Source organism: Crotalus tigris, unplaced genomic scaffold, assembly GCF_016545835.1.
Source record: "Crotalus tigris isolate CLP2741 ecotype Arizona unplaced genomic scaffold, ASM1654583v1 scf7180000017604.1628558, whole genome shotgun sequence".
Taxonomy (NCBI): Eukaryota; Metazoa; Chordata; class Lepidosauria; order Squamata; family Viperidae; genus Crotalus; species Crotalus tigris.
Genome location: NW_024096507.1, coordinates 143,482 through 159,902, shown reverse-complemented (window position 1 = coordinate 159,902; position 16,421 = coordinate 143,482). Strand labels below are relative to the sequence as shown.

The window sequence follows — 16,421 nt, the reverse complement described above, 5'->3', positions numbered from 1 at the left end:
CCCTGTGTCTCGTGGCAACAGTGTGTGAAAAGCTTTCTAGATGCGGGTGAAGTTTGTAGGCGTGGGAAGCTTTGGTGAGATTACACTTGCCTAGTGTGGATACAGCTGTGGAGGGTTGCGTGCAAAATGAATCTCTTGCTCAGCCATGATGTGTGAAATGCCATTGGATGTTCCTAGTTATTTTTGATGACGCTGGGATGAGTCAGTTTTAAATTCGTTCTAGAAGGGTACCTATCGGATACTGCTTAATATTTGCGAAATTCAGGAGCTCATCACATGTCTAGAAATTAGGTTTTCATGATTGGTCTAAAAGGACTAAGAAATAAATACTATTGTTAATTATGCTTTCTCTTTCAGCATTTCTGTTTGCACTTAATACACTTTTTACTCTGCAGTTTTTACTGCAGATACTCATTGTTAGAGTTTGTCAGAGGAACCTATACAGTTAACCAGACTTAAACAAATGAATTGGGTTAAAATTCTTGGTTTTGTTATATTTTCAAAGGAATTTGTTCTTTATCACAGGTGATAAAAATGAGTATATGTCTTAATAAATGTTTCTGTCTGGGGATCATAGTAATTTTTTAAAAAAATCTTGTATTCTACCAATTATAAGAAATAAAATTATAGAGTTGCTTACTACCACCAGTGGAAAGTGGGATGAATGGAAATCCGTGATGTTTGGTTGGATAGTTCCTTGACTGGCTTTAAATAGCTTAATATTTATACTATCAAATACTTTTAAATATTTTTTTTATTTTTGTAAGGAATCCTAGGTTTAGATATTTCTGTTTTGTGGAGGGTCATTGTCAGCCATCTGCTGCCTATCTTTTGAATTTGTTTTTAAAATTAGTTGACTTGTTGCCTGCTGTTTGGAAAAAAGTGTAAATGCTAGCTCACAAATATAACTTTTGGTTGGTTTCATTCCTTCTAATTCTATAATGAAGCAGGAATTGGAACAACAATTTTTAACTTTAAGCAGGGAAGTTGAAAAAGCATTCTGAAAGAATTTAGAAGCAAACAACTTCCTTTCTGTTGCAAAGAAAACATAGATCAGGGGTGTCAAACTTGCACAGTCACGTGACGTGTTGTGACATATTGTGACTTTTTTTTCCATAGCCGGCAATGGGGTAGGTGTGGTTTCAGAATGAAGGCAGTTTGACATCCCTAACATAGATGAATCCATCATCAGCCAAGCTCAGCGTGGATGCATTGCTAATATAACCATGACTTGCAGCTTTAAGTCATTTATGGAATTAAGAAATAGTAGAATATATATGCTGGTGAGATTCAGACCTTTGATATCCCTTTGTAATAAGAGACAGCACATACTTATTTTAAAAGATTTTTTTCACTAACAATGATAGTTTACAGGTAGTCCCCACTTGCTGACCACTTGTTCAGTGATTATTTGAAGATAATGTACAATGGCGTTGAAAAATAAATCTTATGATTGGTGTTTGAAGTTGTGGCTGTCATATCCCCATGGTCATGTGATTGTGATCTGGGCCCTTGGCAACCAGTTCACATTTATGACGGTCACAGTATCCCATGGCTACATGATTTCCATTGTGACATTCACAGCTGACTTTTGGCAGGCAAAATAAACAGGGAAGCTTAAAGGATGCAGTCATGTGATGTCACTCTTAGTAACCTGCGATGATTTGCTTAAAGACCATACCTGGAACTAACCCCTTAAGTTGATATCACATGCTATCACTCTTAACTACCATGCCATTTAGCACCTGGAAATTTGTATTGTGCTTGGTGAAGACTACCTGTATAAATGTTGATTAAATATTGGTAAAGAATTGAATAATAGTTTTTATTGTTTAAGCCTGTTTAACTTATTGCATTGTGTTTAGATGTTTCCAGATGTAAATTGACTAAAGTTTGTACTGCAGCAAAGTTACCATTTATATAAGAAATTGATGTTTAAACCAAGGAAAATGCTTGAAGGTGCTTGCCAATAAGATCTTAAGTTTTGTACCACACATTTGATAGGTCAGTGCCTCAAATACAAAAGGAGGATGAGATGCTGAGAAAGCATCTAAATATAATACTTGATGAAATGTAACTTATCTGTATGTATTCATGGACCTAACCAGTTTATCAATGGTTTGCATTTCCATAACCATCTAATATAGTACAAGAATGTTATTTGTCTTTCTCCTGAAGTGTAATCAACTTCCCTGTCTGTTCAAGTATTCCATGTGCATAATTGCTTACATTTAGAATTGAGGTAATTTAAGGTTATTTATAGCAAAGAAATGACAGGCAGAGAAAAGATTAAATACTCATTTCCACTCCTTATTCTCTGACTTTGATCCTTTTCCTGAGGTAGTTTTTGCTATTTAAAAAGGAATTATGGAAACAGCTCTCATCTACAATAGGAGGATAGGGGAGAATGCTATGTAAAATATAGCTTTTTGCATAAAATATCTGACTGGATAGTCTTTTGGCCTAATCTTTTCCCATTTTTTTTTATATTCTAGTAGGTCTATATACTGTACAGTGCTGCTGTTATTCTACTGAATACTGTATCATTGCTCCTCTAGTGAAGAGTCAATGCAAATACATGAGTTCGGGACCAGAATTATGGCTTTGCTTCTCTACTTACATTTGGGTTTAAGCTGTGTTAATTTCAGTAGAAGTTGTAGATGTACATAGATTAAAAATTATGTTGAAATGAATCCTATTAAAACTATCAAAATTGTATGCATTTCTTTATAACATTTTAAGTATTAGGGCTGTGAAGATCATTGAGGAATGCTTTGTAGCAACAATTTTACTAAATTTTAGCAAAGCCATGTATTTGCTGATTTATTGCAGTACCAAACCCAATTGAATTGCTTTCTGTGGATGTGCATATGAACTAGGAAGGCTCTCAAAGCAGTCAGCGATTATGACTCAGTTATACTTCATTTGCACTTAGCTGGAGAAACATATTTATACTCTCAAAATGTTAGTTTCAAATATATTCATATATTTTTCACCCAAATTTTGAATGTAAGCTGTATTGCAAAAATGGAAGAAATGTGCATTCTAAAGAATAATTGTATTTTATTACACATTTTAGTCAGAGAAGTGAAAGTTAGATTAACTAAGATGTGAACCAAATAAGAATTCCCAGCTGTCTTTAATGGATAGAAACCTCTTTAAGCATTGTATTTCTACTGATAAATAAAAACTACCTTCTTTGCGTGGTTTTTCTTTCCTGAGTGCATGTTTCCCATTTCTTCGTCCAGTTCCTTTCATTTGAAAGATTAATCTTTTGATATTTAGTAAATTCTTTAGTCCATGATTTGTATCTCTGAGGTGAAATGTAATCTATCTGTCAATACAAAATGGCAGAAAAGTTTATTAAGCTCTCTTAGAATAATAGAATTGGAAGGAACCATTTAAGCCATCAAGGTAGTGTAGGCTAGGGATCCCCAACCTCTGGTCTGTGGACCGCTACCGGGCAACAGCATGCCACCAATTGGTCCGCACAAACAAAGCCCTATTCAGGGATGCAGGCAGCACACACAACCACACACTCTCCAGTCAACGGAAAAACCTTTCCACGTAACTGGTCCCTGGTGCCCAAACGGTTGGGGACCTCTGATGTAGGCCAGTCAGCTGTTGATCATCTGATTGCTAGAAATATATATTTTTTAACTTACTGTCAGAATCTATCATCCTGTAATATCAATTGATTGTCCTGCTTCTGGAATGAGAGAAAATAGGTCTTCACTTTCTTTGTGGCATGATTTTGCCTATTTGAAAACTGCTTTTTTTTTGGTGGCTAACCATACCAAGATCTTTCTATATATATTATAAGACTTATTTCCAGCTTCCTTATTCAACGTCATCCTTGCTCTTTCTCTAATAGTGTTCTGAATCCTTAAAACATAGTGTCCATAATTGGATAGATCATCCTAGAATCTTAATATCCAGAATTCACGAGTGTTTCTAGTTCTCTTACCGGTATTAGTATGATGGTTCTCAGCTTTTCCAGCTCCCTTGGATGCATCATTGGCCCTAGGAAAAAATGCTGCCTTTTAAGAGTTACTTCAATTTGCTGGATTGTTCAGTTACAGTTATAGGAAAATAAAAATAATAAAACCTGATTTTCCTGTCTAGGTACCTCTGCTGAATAATTGCTAAAATAACAGAGCCTATGAAATAATACAGGGCTTTTCAACCAGTGGTACGGGTACCACCTGTGGTACATTGGCACCTGGCAGGTGGTATGCGATCATCCTAGAAAAGTGGTAGTGGGGGAGGGGAATGAGCTAAACCAATGGCAGCACCGCACAAGCCTGAGCGAGAGACTGCTGGAGCTGGAGCTGGAGCTGTAGGACACTCAGGGCTCAGCGGAAGTGCCAGGATCAGTGCCGCTTTCCAGCTGATCGGCACTTTTTCAGGGCTGTCAGGGCTCAGTGGAAGCGCCAGGATCAGTGCCAGGCTCCAGCTGGAGCTCAGCGCTGATCCTGGCGCTTCTGCTTTTATTTTTTATAAACTTATGCCTAATCTTTAACTTGCCTAACTAATCAACAAAAATCCAATAAAAGTTATCAAAAATACCTAACATAAATATATAGCCCCATTTTCTATTTAAAATCAAATCCAAATACCTCTCTTTAATAATGAAAATCATATATATATATATGTCTGTCTGTCTGTCTGTCTGTCTTTGATTATTCGGGTTTTCTCTCCCGCATAAAATTGGAAGTGTCTTGGCGACATTTCGACGAAGTCCCATTCGTCATCTTCAGGCTGGTGTTTTCAGCTTCGTGCTTCGAGGAGCAATGTGTGGTCTTAGCTGTTTCTTCCTTTTAACTGCCAGTGGGGGTATGAACTGATTGGGTGGGAGCTTAGCTGTGTTCTGATTGGTTGGAGGTGTGTTCTGATTGGTTAGGGGCTTGGCTGTGCTCTGATTGGGGGGGTGGCTGTGCTCTGATTGGCTGGAGGAGTGTTCTGTTTGGGTGGGGGCTTTGTTGTGCTCAGGTTAGTCTGAGTTGCAGGGGGGTTTAAGATGGTGGGCTGCCTTGCTATTTTTTGGCTTCGTGTTCGTGCTTCATCTTCATGGTGGGTGTCAGTTTGCTTCATGTATGGATTGGAGGGGTTTAAAGTGGCTAATGATGCAGCTGTGGTCTGGCTTCTGGTTTGTGGTTGTGCCTCATCAGTATGGCTTTGGGTTTGCTTTTTGCGTGGATGTGTGGTGGTGACATCCTGGATGGTTCCTCTTTTTTGACTGAGTTCTTATGTTCTTCAATGCGTGCACTTATTCTTCTGTTGGTAGAACAGAAGAATAAATGCACGCATTGAAGAACATAAGAACTCAGTCAAAAAAGAGGAATCAACATCTTCCCTGGTCCAACACCTTAAAGCCACAGGACATGAAATTGACTTTTAAAATACCAGAACTATCTCCAAAACTGAATATTTTAATAACAGAATAATCAGAGAAGCCATCGAGATAGAAAAACACCCACACAGCATGAACAAATGAGATGATACCTCCCGCCTACCAGCCATTTGGAAACCCGCCCTTATTGACAAACGACTCCCTAACACAAAGAATGACACCAGACCCACACTCACAAAAACCACACATGATGTCACCACAACACATCCACGCAAAAAGCACATTGACTCCGTTCCTCATTGAGAACAAACAAAAGCAAAAGGTCATTTCCCATTTGACAAGGAGGGCCAGCAGGCGTTTTCTCCCTTATGGACGGCGTCAGCCCTTTCAGTCTGGAGCGGCGGCAGAGACGGTCAATCCTACAGGCCCGCAGCGCCTAAACCAGAACGTTCCTTTGATAGACCAAACTACAAGGACCGGTCCCGGTTTCAGACCCAGAACAAGTCTTCCTTTTGTGGCAGGGGCAGTCGTTCCTTCCGCCGTACCAAGTGACTCGGAAGGGGCTCCCCCCATTGGCAGAATCAGCCTCTTCATCTGCCAATGGGAAAGCACTACCATTGACTCTTGGATTCTGCGTACCATAAGAGAAGGCCTGTCCCTGGAGTTCAAATCCATGCCACTACACCATTTTGTGTCTTGCCCAGCCATGAGAAACTCAATAAAACGAGGCCTCATGGAAGATGCCATTCAACACTTACTCACCATCGAAGCCATAGAGGAGGTCCCCCTGAATCAGGCAGGACTGGGATATTACTCCATTCTATTCATAGTCCCCAAATACTCAGGGGGATGGAGGGCAATCCTCGACCTCAAGGATCTGAACCTCCACCTACAATACCGGAGGTTCAAAATGCAAACGTTACATTCCATTTTGAGCAGTATCAGGCGAGGGGATCTATTGACATCAATAGATCTAAAGGAGGCATACCTACACATTCCCATCCTCCCGGCACATGACAGGTATCTGAGGTTTTGTTATCTCAACCGCCATTACCAGTACAGGGCTCTCCCTTTCGGCCTCTCCTCCGCTCCCAGGGTCTTCACCAAGATCCTGGCGGTACTGGCAGCCCATTTAAGACTGGTCCCTGTGCGTGTCCAGTGTTACCTGGACAACATACTGATTCAATCACAATCAGCCTCCACTACTCAGTTGGATTTGGCCCTCACGATCAGGACTCTACAGAACCACGGGTTCTTGATAAATTTCAAAAAGAGCCAGACAACTCCCTCGACCCGTCTGCTACACTTAGGCATGGTTATAGACACGGACACCTGTCACATGTACCTTTCGGATGAGAGGCGCAAGAGTATAAGAGACCTGGTACTCAGGGTGCACAGGAGCAGGGCTGTACCATTGGCTCTTCTTTCCCAGCTCCTGGGGAAGTTTATATCGTGCATAGCGATAGTGCCATGGGCACATCTACATGCTCGAACCCTCCAGTGGTTTCTGCTCCCGTACCAGAGGCAACACACCAGTACCTCCATCCAGTTGGTGCGCGTTCCTCATCAGGTGGGTCTCTCTCGGCTGGTGGGCAACCTCGGCCATTCTCAAGGGGACTCTTTTCAAAGAGCCCCATCGCATCAGCGTGACCACAGATGCGAGTCTATTCGGCTGGGGAGCACACCTTCAAACCCAGATGGCTCAGGGTCAGTGGTCACGGACAGACCTGAGGCACGGCATAAATTGGTTGGAGCTCAGAGCGATCCACCTAGCTCTCAAACATTTCCAGGCCATAGTCAAAGGGCAACATGTGCTGGTCCTAACGGACAACGTGGCTGCAAAAGCTCACATGAATCGACAAGGGGGCACCCGGTCCAAGTCCCTTATGGCGGAGGCTCGAGCATTGGGCTCTTGGGCAGAGAGCAGCCTGCTCTCCATCAGAGAGAGACATATCAGGCAGACATATCTTACAACAAGTAGTGACACCATCAGGAACATAGGCCCCAACTGACCCCCACCTATAGGGACTACAAGAGCTTTGGTACGTCCCGTTGGTAGATTCTTCAGTCATCATGATGGAGAAGGAGCGACATATATATTGCAAACCAACCATTGCATCCAAAAACAAAACTATCCAATCAAAAGAGTTTGCAATCTATTATTTACCAATAATCAAACAAATCAATGTTGCTTTTTTTCTTCTCAGAAGTCTTTAAATCCTGTACATAAAGTACATATTGAATCTCATATTTTAATTTAAATAAGTAATCCATATTGCTCTTTTATTATCTTATTTGTGTATCTCTGTTGATTTTTAAATAGTATTCCAGCTCCATACATTAAAACTTAATATACTTCAAGGCCTTCTTATCAGTAGCTTATAAACATCAATTCTTTCCTGTAGGAGAGCATAGTTTTGTTAATTTCCATATCTTGAAATAAATTTCATCCAAATTCTTAGTTTTTAAAAAACTTTCAAGAAACAACACTATAATCGTTTTGCTGTATAATACAAGAAATAAAAGCTTACCAACCTGGAAACACATATTTTTCTTTCTTTTTAAGCGGATTAAAGAGGGACTCATTCGGAGAATGTATAACTTGCAATTTTGAAGGCTTTTAAATCTTGAAGAAGTCATAAGAAAATTAATACTCAAGGTGATTAAAAAGATGGGACTTTTGTTGAATTTTAAAATGGCTACATTAATGGCTCAATATGATAAAACCCCACAATTCCCAAGTGATCACAAATGGCTACAAATATCCCAAGTGATCACAAGCGACTGCAAAAATATCAAGTTCTGCTGTTGAGTCACAAAAACACTCCCAATTGACTGGAATACAGAAAGGTGATCTCAAGAGCTGTTTAATTCAGAGAGAATTATTGATAGTCAAGATTCCACATCCAGCTACCTTTTGATTGCAATGTCTCCCACAAATAATGGGTGTCAGTTTATCAGCTCATTGGAAGCATTCTCCCTAGCAGAGCTCGTTGATGAATATCAACTAGCAGTCAGAAGACTTGATGAAAACTCTTTAATCTCATACCCCATGGATAGACTTAACCATTATTTCAACTGGGAAAAGGTGAGCATCCTAGACTAAGCTAAATCCAAGAATGCTATGGAATTCCTAGAAGCTTGGCATTCAGACAGATCAGCTAATCATAGACACGTAGAGATAAATACATTTATACATTATTCAAAGAGGACCATAAAAAGCTAAGAAGGAAACAAGAAGTCCAGAACACATGCTCTCTAGCAGCCTACAGCCAGAAAAGCACACAAACTATTCAAACAGAAAACTACCCTAGTCAAGGAACTACCAAGGAGAAAACCATACCCACCAACATTGGCGGGACAAGCTATTGTAAATAAACAAGGTGCAAACCTCACAGTTACTAAAACTGAAGATGTTACCTAGTCAGGTAATGAAATATCTGTGTGCAAGTTCAGAAAACACCAAGGATTCAAAAGAGAAAATATTTTCAGGGAAAATATATGAAAGGAGGATTAATTATGAGAGTGGTTGTTATGCTACATAATGATACTTTAGTTTCTACTATCTGTTTAGGGAGAAAAAGTCTCCCAGATAGAGCATAATGGCAAATAAATGTCAGCTTGGTTTCTTCAGTTGGCTGAAGAAGGAATAGATACATGAATCTTTCCCAACCTTCTATCGTTGTCAGAGAAAATAGCCTGGGTATTAAGAACCATTGTATTGCAATATGTTGTGACTCTTTTTAAGGATCTTTTGATCATATTTTAAAACTTAATATACTTTCCTTCCAGGTCGAATACATGAAGCTATGGTAACATCTCTAAATGAGGATAATGAAAGTGTTACTGTAGAATGGATTGAAAATGGTGATACTAAAGGAAAAGAGGTATGTCTTTTTAACCATCTAAATGTTATGAAACATGAAATTTTTCAAACACAAATACAGTATCATTTTGTAGATATATTAAAGTTGTGTAATATGAATTGTGTTCCATGAAAACTGTAACAGTATGGTTCAGTGATATTATGTATCCTTTTTAAAAATCAGACTGATGGAAGAAATAATTAAAATTTCATCACCAATTGAATTTGCAGGAAATAGCTTGACCCAATAGAGGTAGTCCTTTATTTCTGTTGCTAAGCAATTTTGCCTTTACTTTCCAGAAAGTTGCAAAGGATAGGACATTGCAACAATCATAAACAAGAGTCAGTTGCCAAGTGCCTGAATTTTGATCACCTGTCCATGGAGATGCTGCATCGGTCATAAGTTTTGAAAATAGTCATAAGACACACTTTTCAGTGCCATTGTAACTTTGAACAGTCACTAAATGAACTGCTGTAAATTGAGGACCACTTACCACTTATTAGTATGGTTCTTTTTTGATTATCTGAAATGTCCTTTACTTTTATTCAAGGAAAAAGATCTGGAACCTATTGGGAAGAAATATAGTTCCCTATATTATCTAGATAAATAGTCATTTGTTTGAGTAGAAAGGCACTATATCAACTAAATAAAAAAGAAATAGAGCAATTAGAGTTATATCAGGCAGTGTTACATCTCTGATGAGACTATGATGATCAAGAATGTGGCAAAAGACAGCAATATTCCCTAAAAATTCAGAATTGAATTTGTGCTCTTTTTTTCTTTTCTGTCAGTAAAGAATGTCAGCAATGCATTTGCCCTAATTTGTTAGATTCTGCTGTTTTTAGAAAAAATGAAGACCTTTATGCCTCATGATTGAACCAAAATAAAACAAACTTTAAGTTTGGTGGCAATATTATATGAGATTTGTTTGTTGAGAAAAGGCAAGTAAATATTTCAATATATTTATTTTAAACTATTTTTTCTTTTAAAAGATTGACTTGGAGAGTATATTTTCACTTAACCCAGACCTAGCTCCTGAAGAAGATGATCCTAGCCCAGAGACTCCTCCCCCTCCCACACCTTCAGCAAAAGTAAATAAAATTGTGAAGGTTGGTAATGTATATAATATTTATTTAGTCGAAGTCACTGTTCTTCATTGTGCCTATTGGTTTATGATGTTTAGAATTGAAAATTTAACAATCTTCTGATTTTTTAAAAATAAATGTTAAAGACAATGAAATAAGATTTCTTTAACTGGACTTGTTATTTTTTCTTTGTTCAGCCAATGTTCTCTTTACCTAGATGCATTCATTAAAGACAGCTTGTGTGTGGCTGTGTGTGTATGTGTGCAAGAAATTTTCTGCAGAGAAAAATTATACAAATTTTAAATTAAACATAAAAATAGAGAAAAGTTAATAGCAATGTGAAAAAGTAATAAGGAAAAAATAAAAAGCAAATAGAAAACAAAATAATAAAGGAGTGGCTTCCAATCTTCTAACAGCAGTTATAAATATTTTACACTTTATTTTCTCTAAGGTTACATCAAAATTTTTATATATTTACCCTTTCTACCGTATATGCCGGCGATAAGACGACTTCCGGAAGCACTAAACTCGGCGCCAAAGACGGGGGTTGTCTTATACGCCGAGTCGTCTTATATGCTGGAAATACTGGTAGTTTCCGGCGTATAAGACGACGTTCTAGGAATGTGGCTCGGCGACAAAGACGGGGGTCATCTTATACGCCGGGTCGCCTAATACGCCGGCATATACGGTAATCAAATCCATAAATCATCTTTTTGTTTAATTTTCTTTTCTTTCCTTTATTTCAATAATTAAATGTAGTTGATCTTTTTCTAAACAAACAAGCTACTTTTACCACCACTGCTTGTTCCATCATCTTCACTAATTATCTCTGTTATAGGTTTTTCAGAATTTTTCCATTTTTGTGCATCTATTTCTCTTACAATAGTGATTATATATAAAAATAATCTTACATGACTTTTTTCTAGTTGTATGCCTGTGAATCCAAATAAAAAGTTGTAGTTTCAGTTTAAACTTTGAAAATGTTTGTATTAGTATATGTATTTGAATCCAATTTTTTTAATCCACCATGCATGATAAAATGACCCTTCATGTTATTCACATTACCAACATAAATTTGAAGTACCTTTTTAGTAATAGTAATAGTAGTAAAGTTGGAAGGGACCTTGGAGGTCATCTAGTCCAACCCTCTGCTCAGGCAGGAAACCCTACACCATTTCGGACAAATGGCTGTCCAGTCTCTTCTTAAAAACTTCCAGTGTTGGAGCATTTACTGCTTCTGGAGGCAGGCTGTTCCACTGATTAATTGTTCTCGCTGTCAGGAAGTTTCTCCCCAGTTCTAGGTTGCCTCTCTCCTTGATTAGCTTCCACCCGTTGCTTCTTGTCCTGCCTTCAGGTGCTTTGGAAAATAGCTTAATTCCCTCTTCTTTATGGCAGCCCCTGAGGTATTGGAATACTGCTATCATGTCCCCCCTTGTCCTTCTCTTCGTTAAACTAGACATACCCAATTCTAGCAACCGTTCCTTATATGTTTTAGCCTCCAGTCCCCTAATCATCTTTGTTGCTCTTCTCTGTACTCTTTCTAGAGTCTCAACATCTTTTTTACATCGTGGTGACCAAAACTGGATGCAGTATTCCAAGTGTGGCCTTACCAAGGCATTGAAGAGTGGTATTAATACTTCACGTGATCTTGATTCTATCCCTCTGTTAATGCAGCCTAGCACTGTGTTGGCCTTTTTGGCAGCTGCAGCACACTGCTGGCTCATATTTAGGTGATTGTCTACTAGGACTCCGAGGTCCCTCTCACAGTTACTACTATTGAGCATGGTGCCACCTATGCTGTACTTGTGCATTTGGTTTTTCTTGCCTAAATGTAGAACCTTGCTTTTTTCACCATTGAATTTCATTTTGTTAGTTAGTGCCCAGTGTTCAAGTCTGTCCAGATCCTTCTGTATCTTAAGCCTGTGATCACCTTAATATTCGGTAAACAATGTTTTGTCTGGGTTTACATTTAAAAAACATTCCTAACAATTGGTTTGTATGATCTATAATCCACATAATAACTTTACTTGATTTCCTCTTCTTCCCATAATGTTCTCTTTTACCAATCTTAAGTTAATACAATTCTTATTGTTTTGATAGATAATATTTTTTCTAATATTTCTGCAAATAATCACATCAATATAATATTTCTTTTCTACCTAGTTGTTCTGGTTTAATGTCTTCTAAAAGTATTTCCTCTTTGTTTTACTTTCTGTAATTCGGAAGAAAGGCTGGCTCTCTGAGAGACTATTTTCTTTGTCTGGCTGTTTTCAAAGACCTCTTTTCAATTGTAAATTGATCGTATCCAAAAGTGATTAAGAAAGTGAGGCTTTGGTCAAACTTAATGTCCTTTAGCATTGTATGTGCAAGCGCAATGTGTGTGTAAATGTGCCATTTCTCCCTCGTCCCCCAACACTCTACTCATGAGACGACCATAAGACTTCCATCCTGCAAATCTCACAAGAAACTGCAATTCGGGATGCAGGTGGATGATCTCCTAGTCAGAAAACACCTTTGTTAGCTATGGCTGCTGTTCACTTTGCAGTGCTGTCGTTGCTACTTCAGACACATCTAGTTCACCATAGAACCTCATCTGGAAGCTCGCCAGCTATGCTTTATAACAAATTACTAAATGAAAAATATGATCAAGCTGTCCAGGATATTTTACGCAAAAGTTCATCTATATTGAAACCATTCCAGTCTTACAGAAGATAGTAGCAATACTCTTTATGTAAAAAGTTAAACAACAGGAAGTAACTTTGATATGGATTATAGTGTCAATGTGTTCATAGCAAATTGTAAGGCTAAACTAAATATTCTATTACTAAATAAAAATAACCTTATCAGCTAATGAATTCATTGATATGGAGAGTAGATTTTTCATCTTCTCTTTGGTAAGGAAGAGAGAGATACTTCCCTGGTCAAGTGCAGGACAAGGATTAAACTCTCCTATTATTGATTGAATTTTATTTGCTACCCATTTGTAACAAAACAACTCTGGGCAGTTTCTATAACATTAAAACATTAAAAGCCTAACAAATAAATATCTCTAAAATAATAATCCTAAAATATTGAACTCCTTTGTGATTGCTATTTACAGTTATAAAATGATTGATACTCATTAATATCTTGTCCTATTTTCATTTAATATAAAATTAATTGAGTTTCATATTAAATCCGTATTGACCTCTTGTATTGTGCCGGTATTCCAAATACAGCTGCATCATACATACATGAGCCCAAAATAATTTGCAAGTTATATATTTTGTCTTTAATTTTTAATAACTTTTACATGGAATTTCATTTCTACAGTTTTCATTATTGTGTTGATAATTTGGTTGTCATCCCCATTTAATTATATGATACATATATTTGGGGTGGGATAGTTTATTTAGTTTTCACTTTTCTGAACTGCCCATCTCTCTCAAAGAGATTATAGTTAGAAAATACTTTATTTTTATGTTTACTGTACTGACATTCAATCTCTGCAATTCTGCTGCACATTTGTCTGAAGCGTAGAGCTCCTTTTGTAGATGGTTATGAGAATAGTTTAGGGACTTCCCAAAATTTATAAGTTTTGCTGACTTGCTATTCCTTTTACCTGCTGAAAGGCTGTAAATCTCCCAACAAGTTTGTTTGGATATGGATAACAAATTACAGAATGTCTGTCCTTTCTCTAGAATCGAAGGACTGTGGCTCCTTCTAAAATTGAAGCTCCTGCTAGAGACAACAGAGGTAAGTTAGTTTGCATATTTTTTTTATTTAATTCCAGGTTAATTGTCCAGCTCTAAAAAAAAAAAAATCTGTCTGCCTTACTCTTCTGTAAAACTTTACACATGAATTTTATTTTCTGTTCCAAGTAATTCAATATAATACATTCCGAATAATACAGATCCTAATATAATTATAGTTACTTAGCTGGTGTTTGGTACCTTCCTGGACAGTTTCTGAGGTTATGGAGTGGTAGGCACTGTATTGCAGTGATGGTCTGGTTCCGGTTGGTGTAAAGGGGAGAAGTTGAGTTGAGACCTCTGGCTTATGGTATTTCACGTGATGTGTTCCCAACTTCTACTTAACATGCACACAAGGATGTTGGAGATTGATTTATTGATATGAGATCAGTTATCAATATGCTGATGTAACCCAATTTTATATTTCCACCCCCAGTCAAACAGATGAGGCAGACTTGTCCTGATTGTCAAAAGTTTATAGGATCTGGATGCACAGAATAAAGCTAGACAAGATCCCAAATTGAGTGATTTTGGTTTTTAGGAAACCATCTGACTCCAGAGGGATTTCCTCTAAGTTCTGGACATTTTCTGAGTAGTCACTCATGCATTGGTCACCTCTTGTTTGGACTGTTGCAGTCTATACTACCTGCATTCGAAGACCACTTGGAAACACAGGTAGTCCTCAACTTATGACTATTTATTTAAAAACTATGCAAAGTTACAATAGCCTTGAAAAAGGTGCTTTATGGCTCGTAAAGCCCTTTTAGCTGCCACAAAACATCATGGCCTTCCCTGCAATCATGTGAATGGGATTTGGGAGCTTGGCAACCTGTTCACACTTACAGCTGGTTGCCAAGCCCTCTGCAATCATGATTGCCAATTGTAATTTTCTCTGCAGGTTTCCCCAGAAAATCAGCGGAGAAGACAACAGGGAAGATTGCAGGCTACTGCCACCTGCTGAGAGACTCCCTCTCATTTTGTGGGAGAAAGAACTGCTGGCTAAGGGGAACTGAACTCCTCTGGCATGGTGCAGAAACATAGCTCAGATCCTGAAAATCTGGGCCTGATCCTGTAGCCACATGATGTCTTGCTTAACATCACTTTGCCCAACTATTGAAATTCCTGACTCAATTGTGGGTCTAAGTTGAGCACTACCTATACAGCTCCCAAAGATGCTTTTCCATGAGGCAACTAGACTTTCTTGTTTTTCTTTGAAGACATTTCGCTTCTCATTAAGAAGCTTCTTGGATGAGAAGCGAAACATCTTCAAAGAAAAACAAGAAAGTCCAGATGCCTCGTGAAAAAGCATCTTCGTGATAACTATGACCTGGATGACTGAGAATCTCTATAGATACTTGTAGAGTTAATTTAGAATGCAGTAGTTTGAGTAGCTGTGTGTTTGTCATAATTTCTCCACATAACATTACTTCAACAGCCCTAGTTTGCTTCTAGATGTAATTCAAGGTGCTAGATATCATCTTTAAAATCTGTGTCGCTTGGGGACTGCTGCCATTTGGTTATATCTGCTGTCAGATAAGATAAGGCTCACTCTTCATTTCAGGGCCTTCAATTGATATTCATTCTCTCTCTCTCTCTCTCTCTCTCACACACACAAACACACACATCCTTCAGCCTCTCTAGGCTTACTGGGCTGCAAAACATTAAAACCTGGCTTTTCTAGCAAGCGTTAGGAACAGCTGGTCCCTCTTAGGATATTCTCTTTGAATGTGTTCATTTCCCTGGCATACAGTCGTGAGTTGTTTGTTACTTGCTGGTTTTTATGCTTTTTTTAAAAAAAAAATCTTTTTTATAATAGGATAAGTAAGCTGCACAGAAACAGTTATAATTGGAGTAGACTATAAGTCGAGCAATGAATACTTATTTATTTTTAGAAGTCTCTTGAACAGTTTCAGGAGCACAAGTGGTTTGAGTGAGGGATGATCTGAAGATCTGGAATGAAAAATTTTATGTAGTACATTTCTGCTTATGATTCTTGCATTTTTACCCATCTCTATCAGAGGATTAATACTCCTCTGCTTCATTGTTTGGCTGATCACCTCCCATTACTGGTATGAATATTTTTATTGGAATAAGGTGTGGGACTTCCGTAATCTGTAATGCATGAGCTAATATGTAAACAATGGGGCCTAACTGGTTCTGATGGAACATATGAGTAATCTACCATTACATCTTCTCTATAACTTTTTAAAGTTATAATGGTGTAATTTGTTTTTGTTGATCGTATTATCACAAGAGAAGATCCACCAGAATAAGTCTACTGGCCCTGAAACTTAAGAGTTCTTATGCAGTTCTGCCAGAGTGACACAGGAATTTTACTTCTTACGTAAATATTGATAATCATTTGTGAAAGATTAATTCAACTACT

At 38.0% G+C, this 16,421-nt stretch overlaps 1 protein-coding gene across 5 annotated transcripts in view; it reads left to right on the top strand.

The window, feature by feature from the left end:
• KIF2A (kinesin family member 2A) overlaps window positions 1–16,421 on the top strand; it is a 61,061-nt gene that overhangs the window by 1,928 nt on the left and 42,712 nt on the right. For all 5 annotated transcript variants that reach the window (XM_039319799.1, XM_039319807.1, XM_039319824.1 and 2 more), the window contains exons 2-4: window positions 9,146–9,240; window positions 10,212–10,328; window positions 13,985–14,039. In XM_039319799.1, the coding sequence (XP_039175733.1) occupies window positions 9,146–9,240; window positions 10,212–10,328; window positions 13,985–14,039 (267 nt within the window). The remainder of the gene's footprint in view (window positions 1–9,145; window positions 9,241–10,211; window positions 10,329–13,984; window positions 14,040–16,421) is intronic.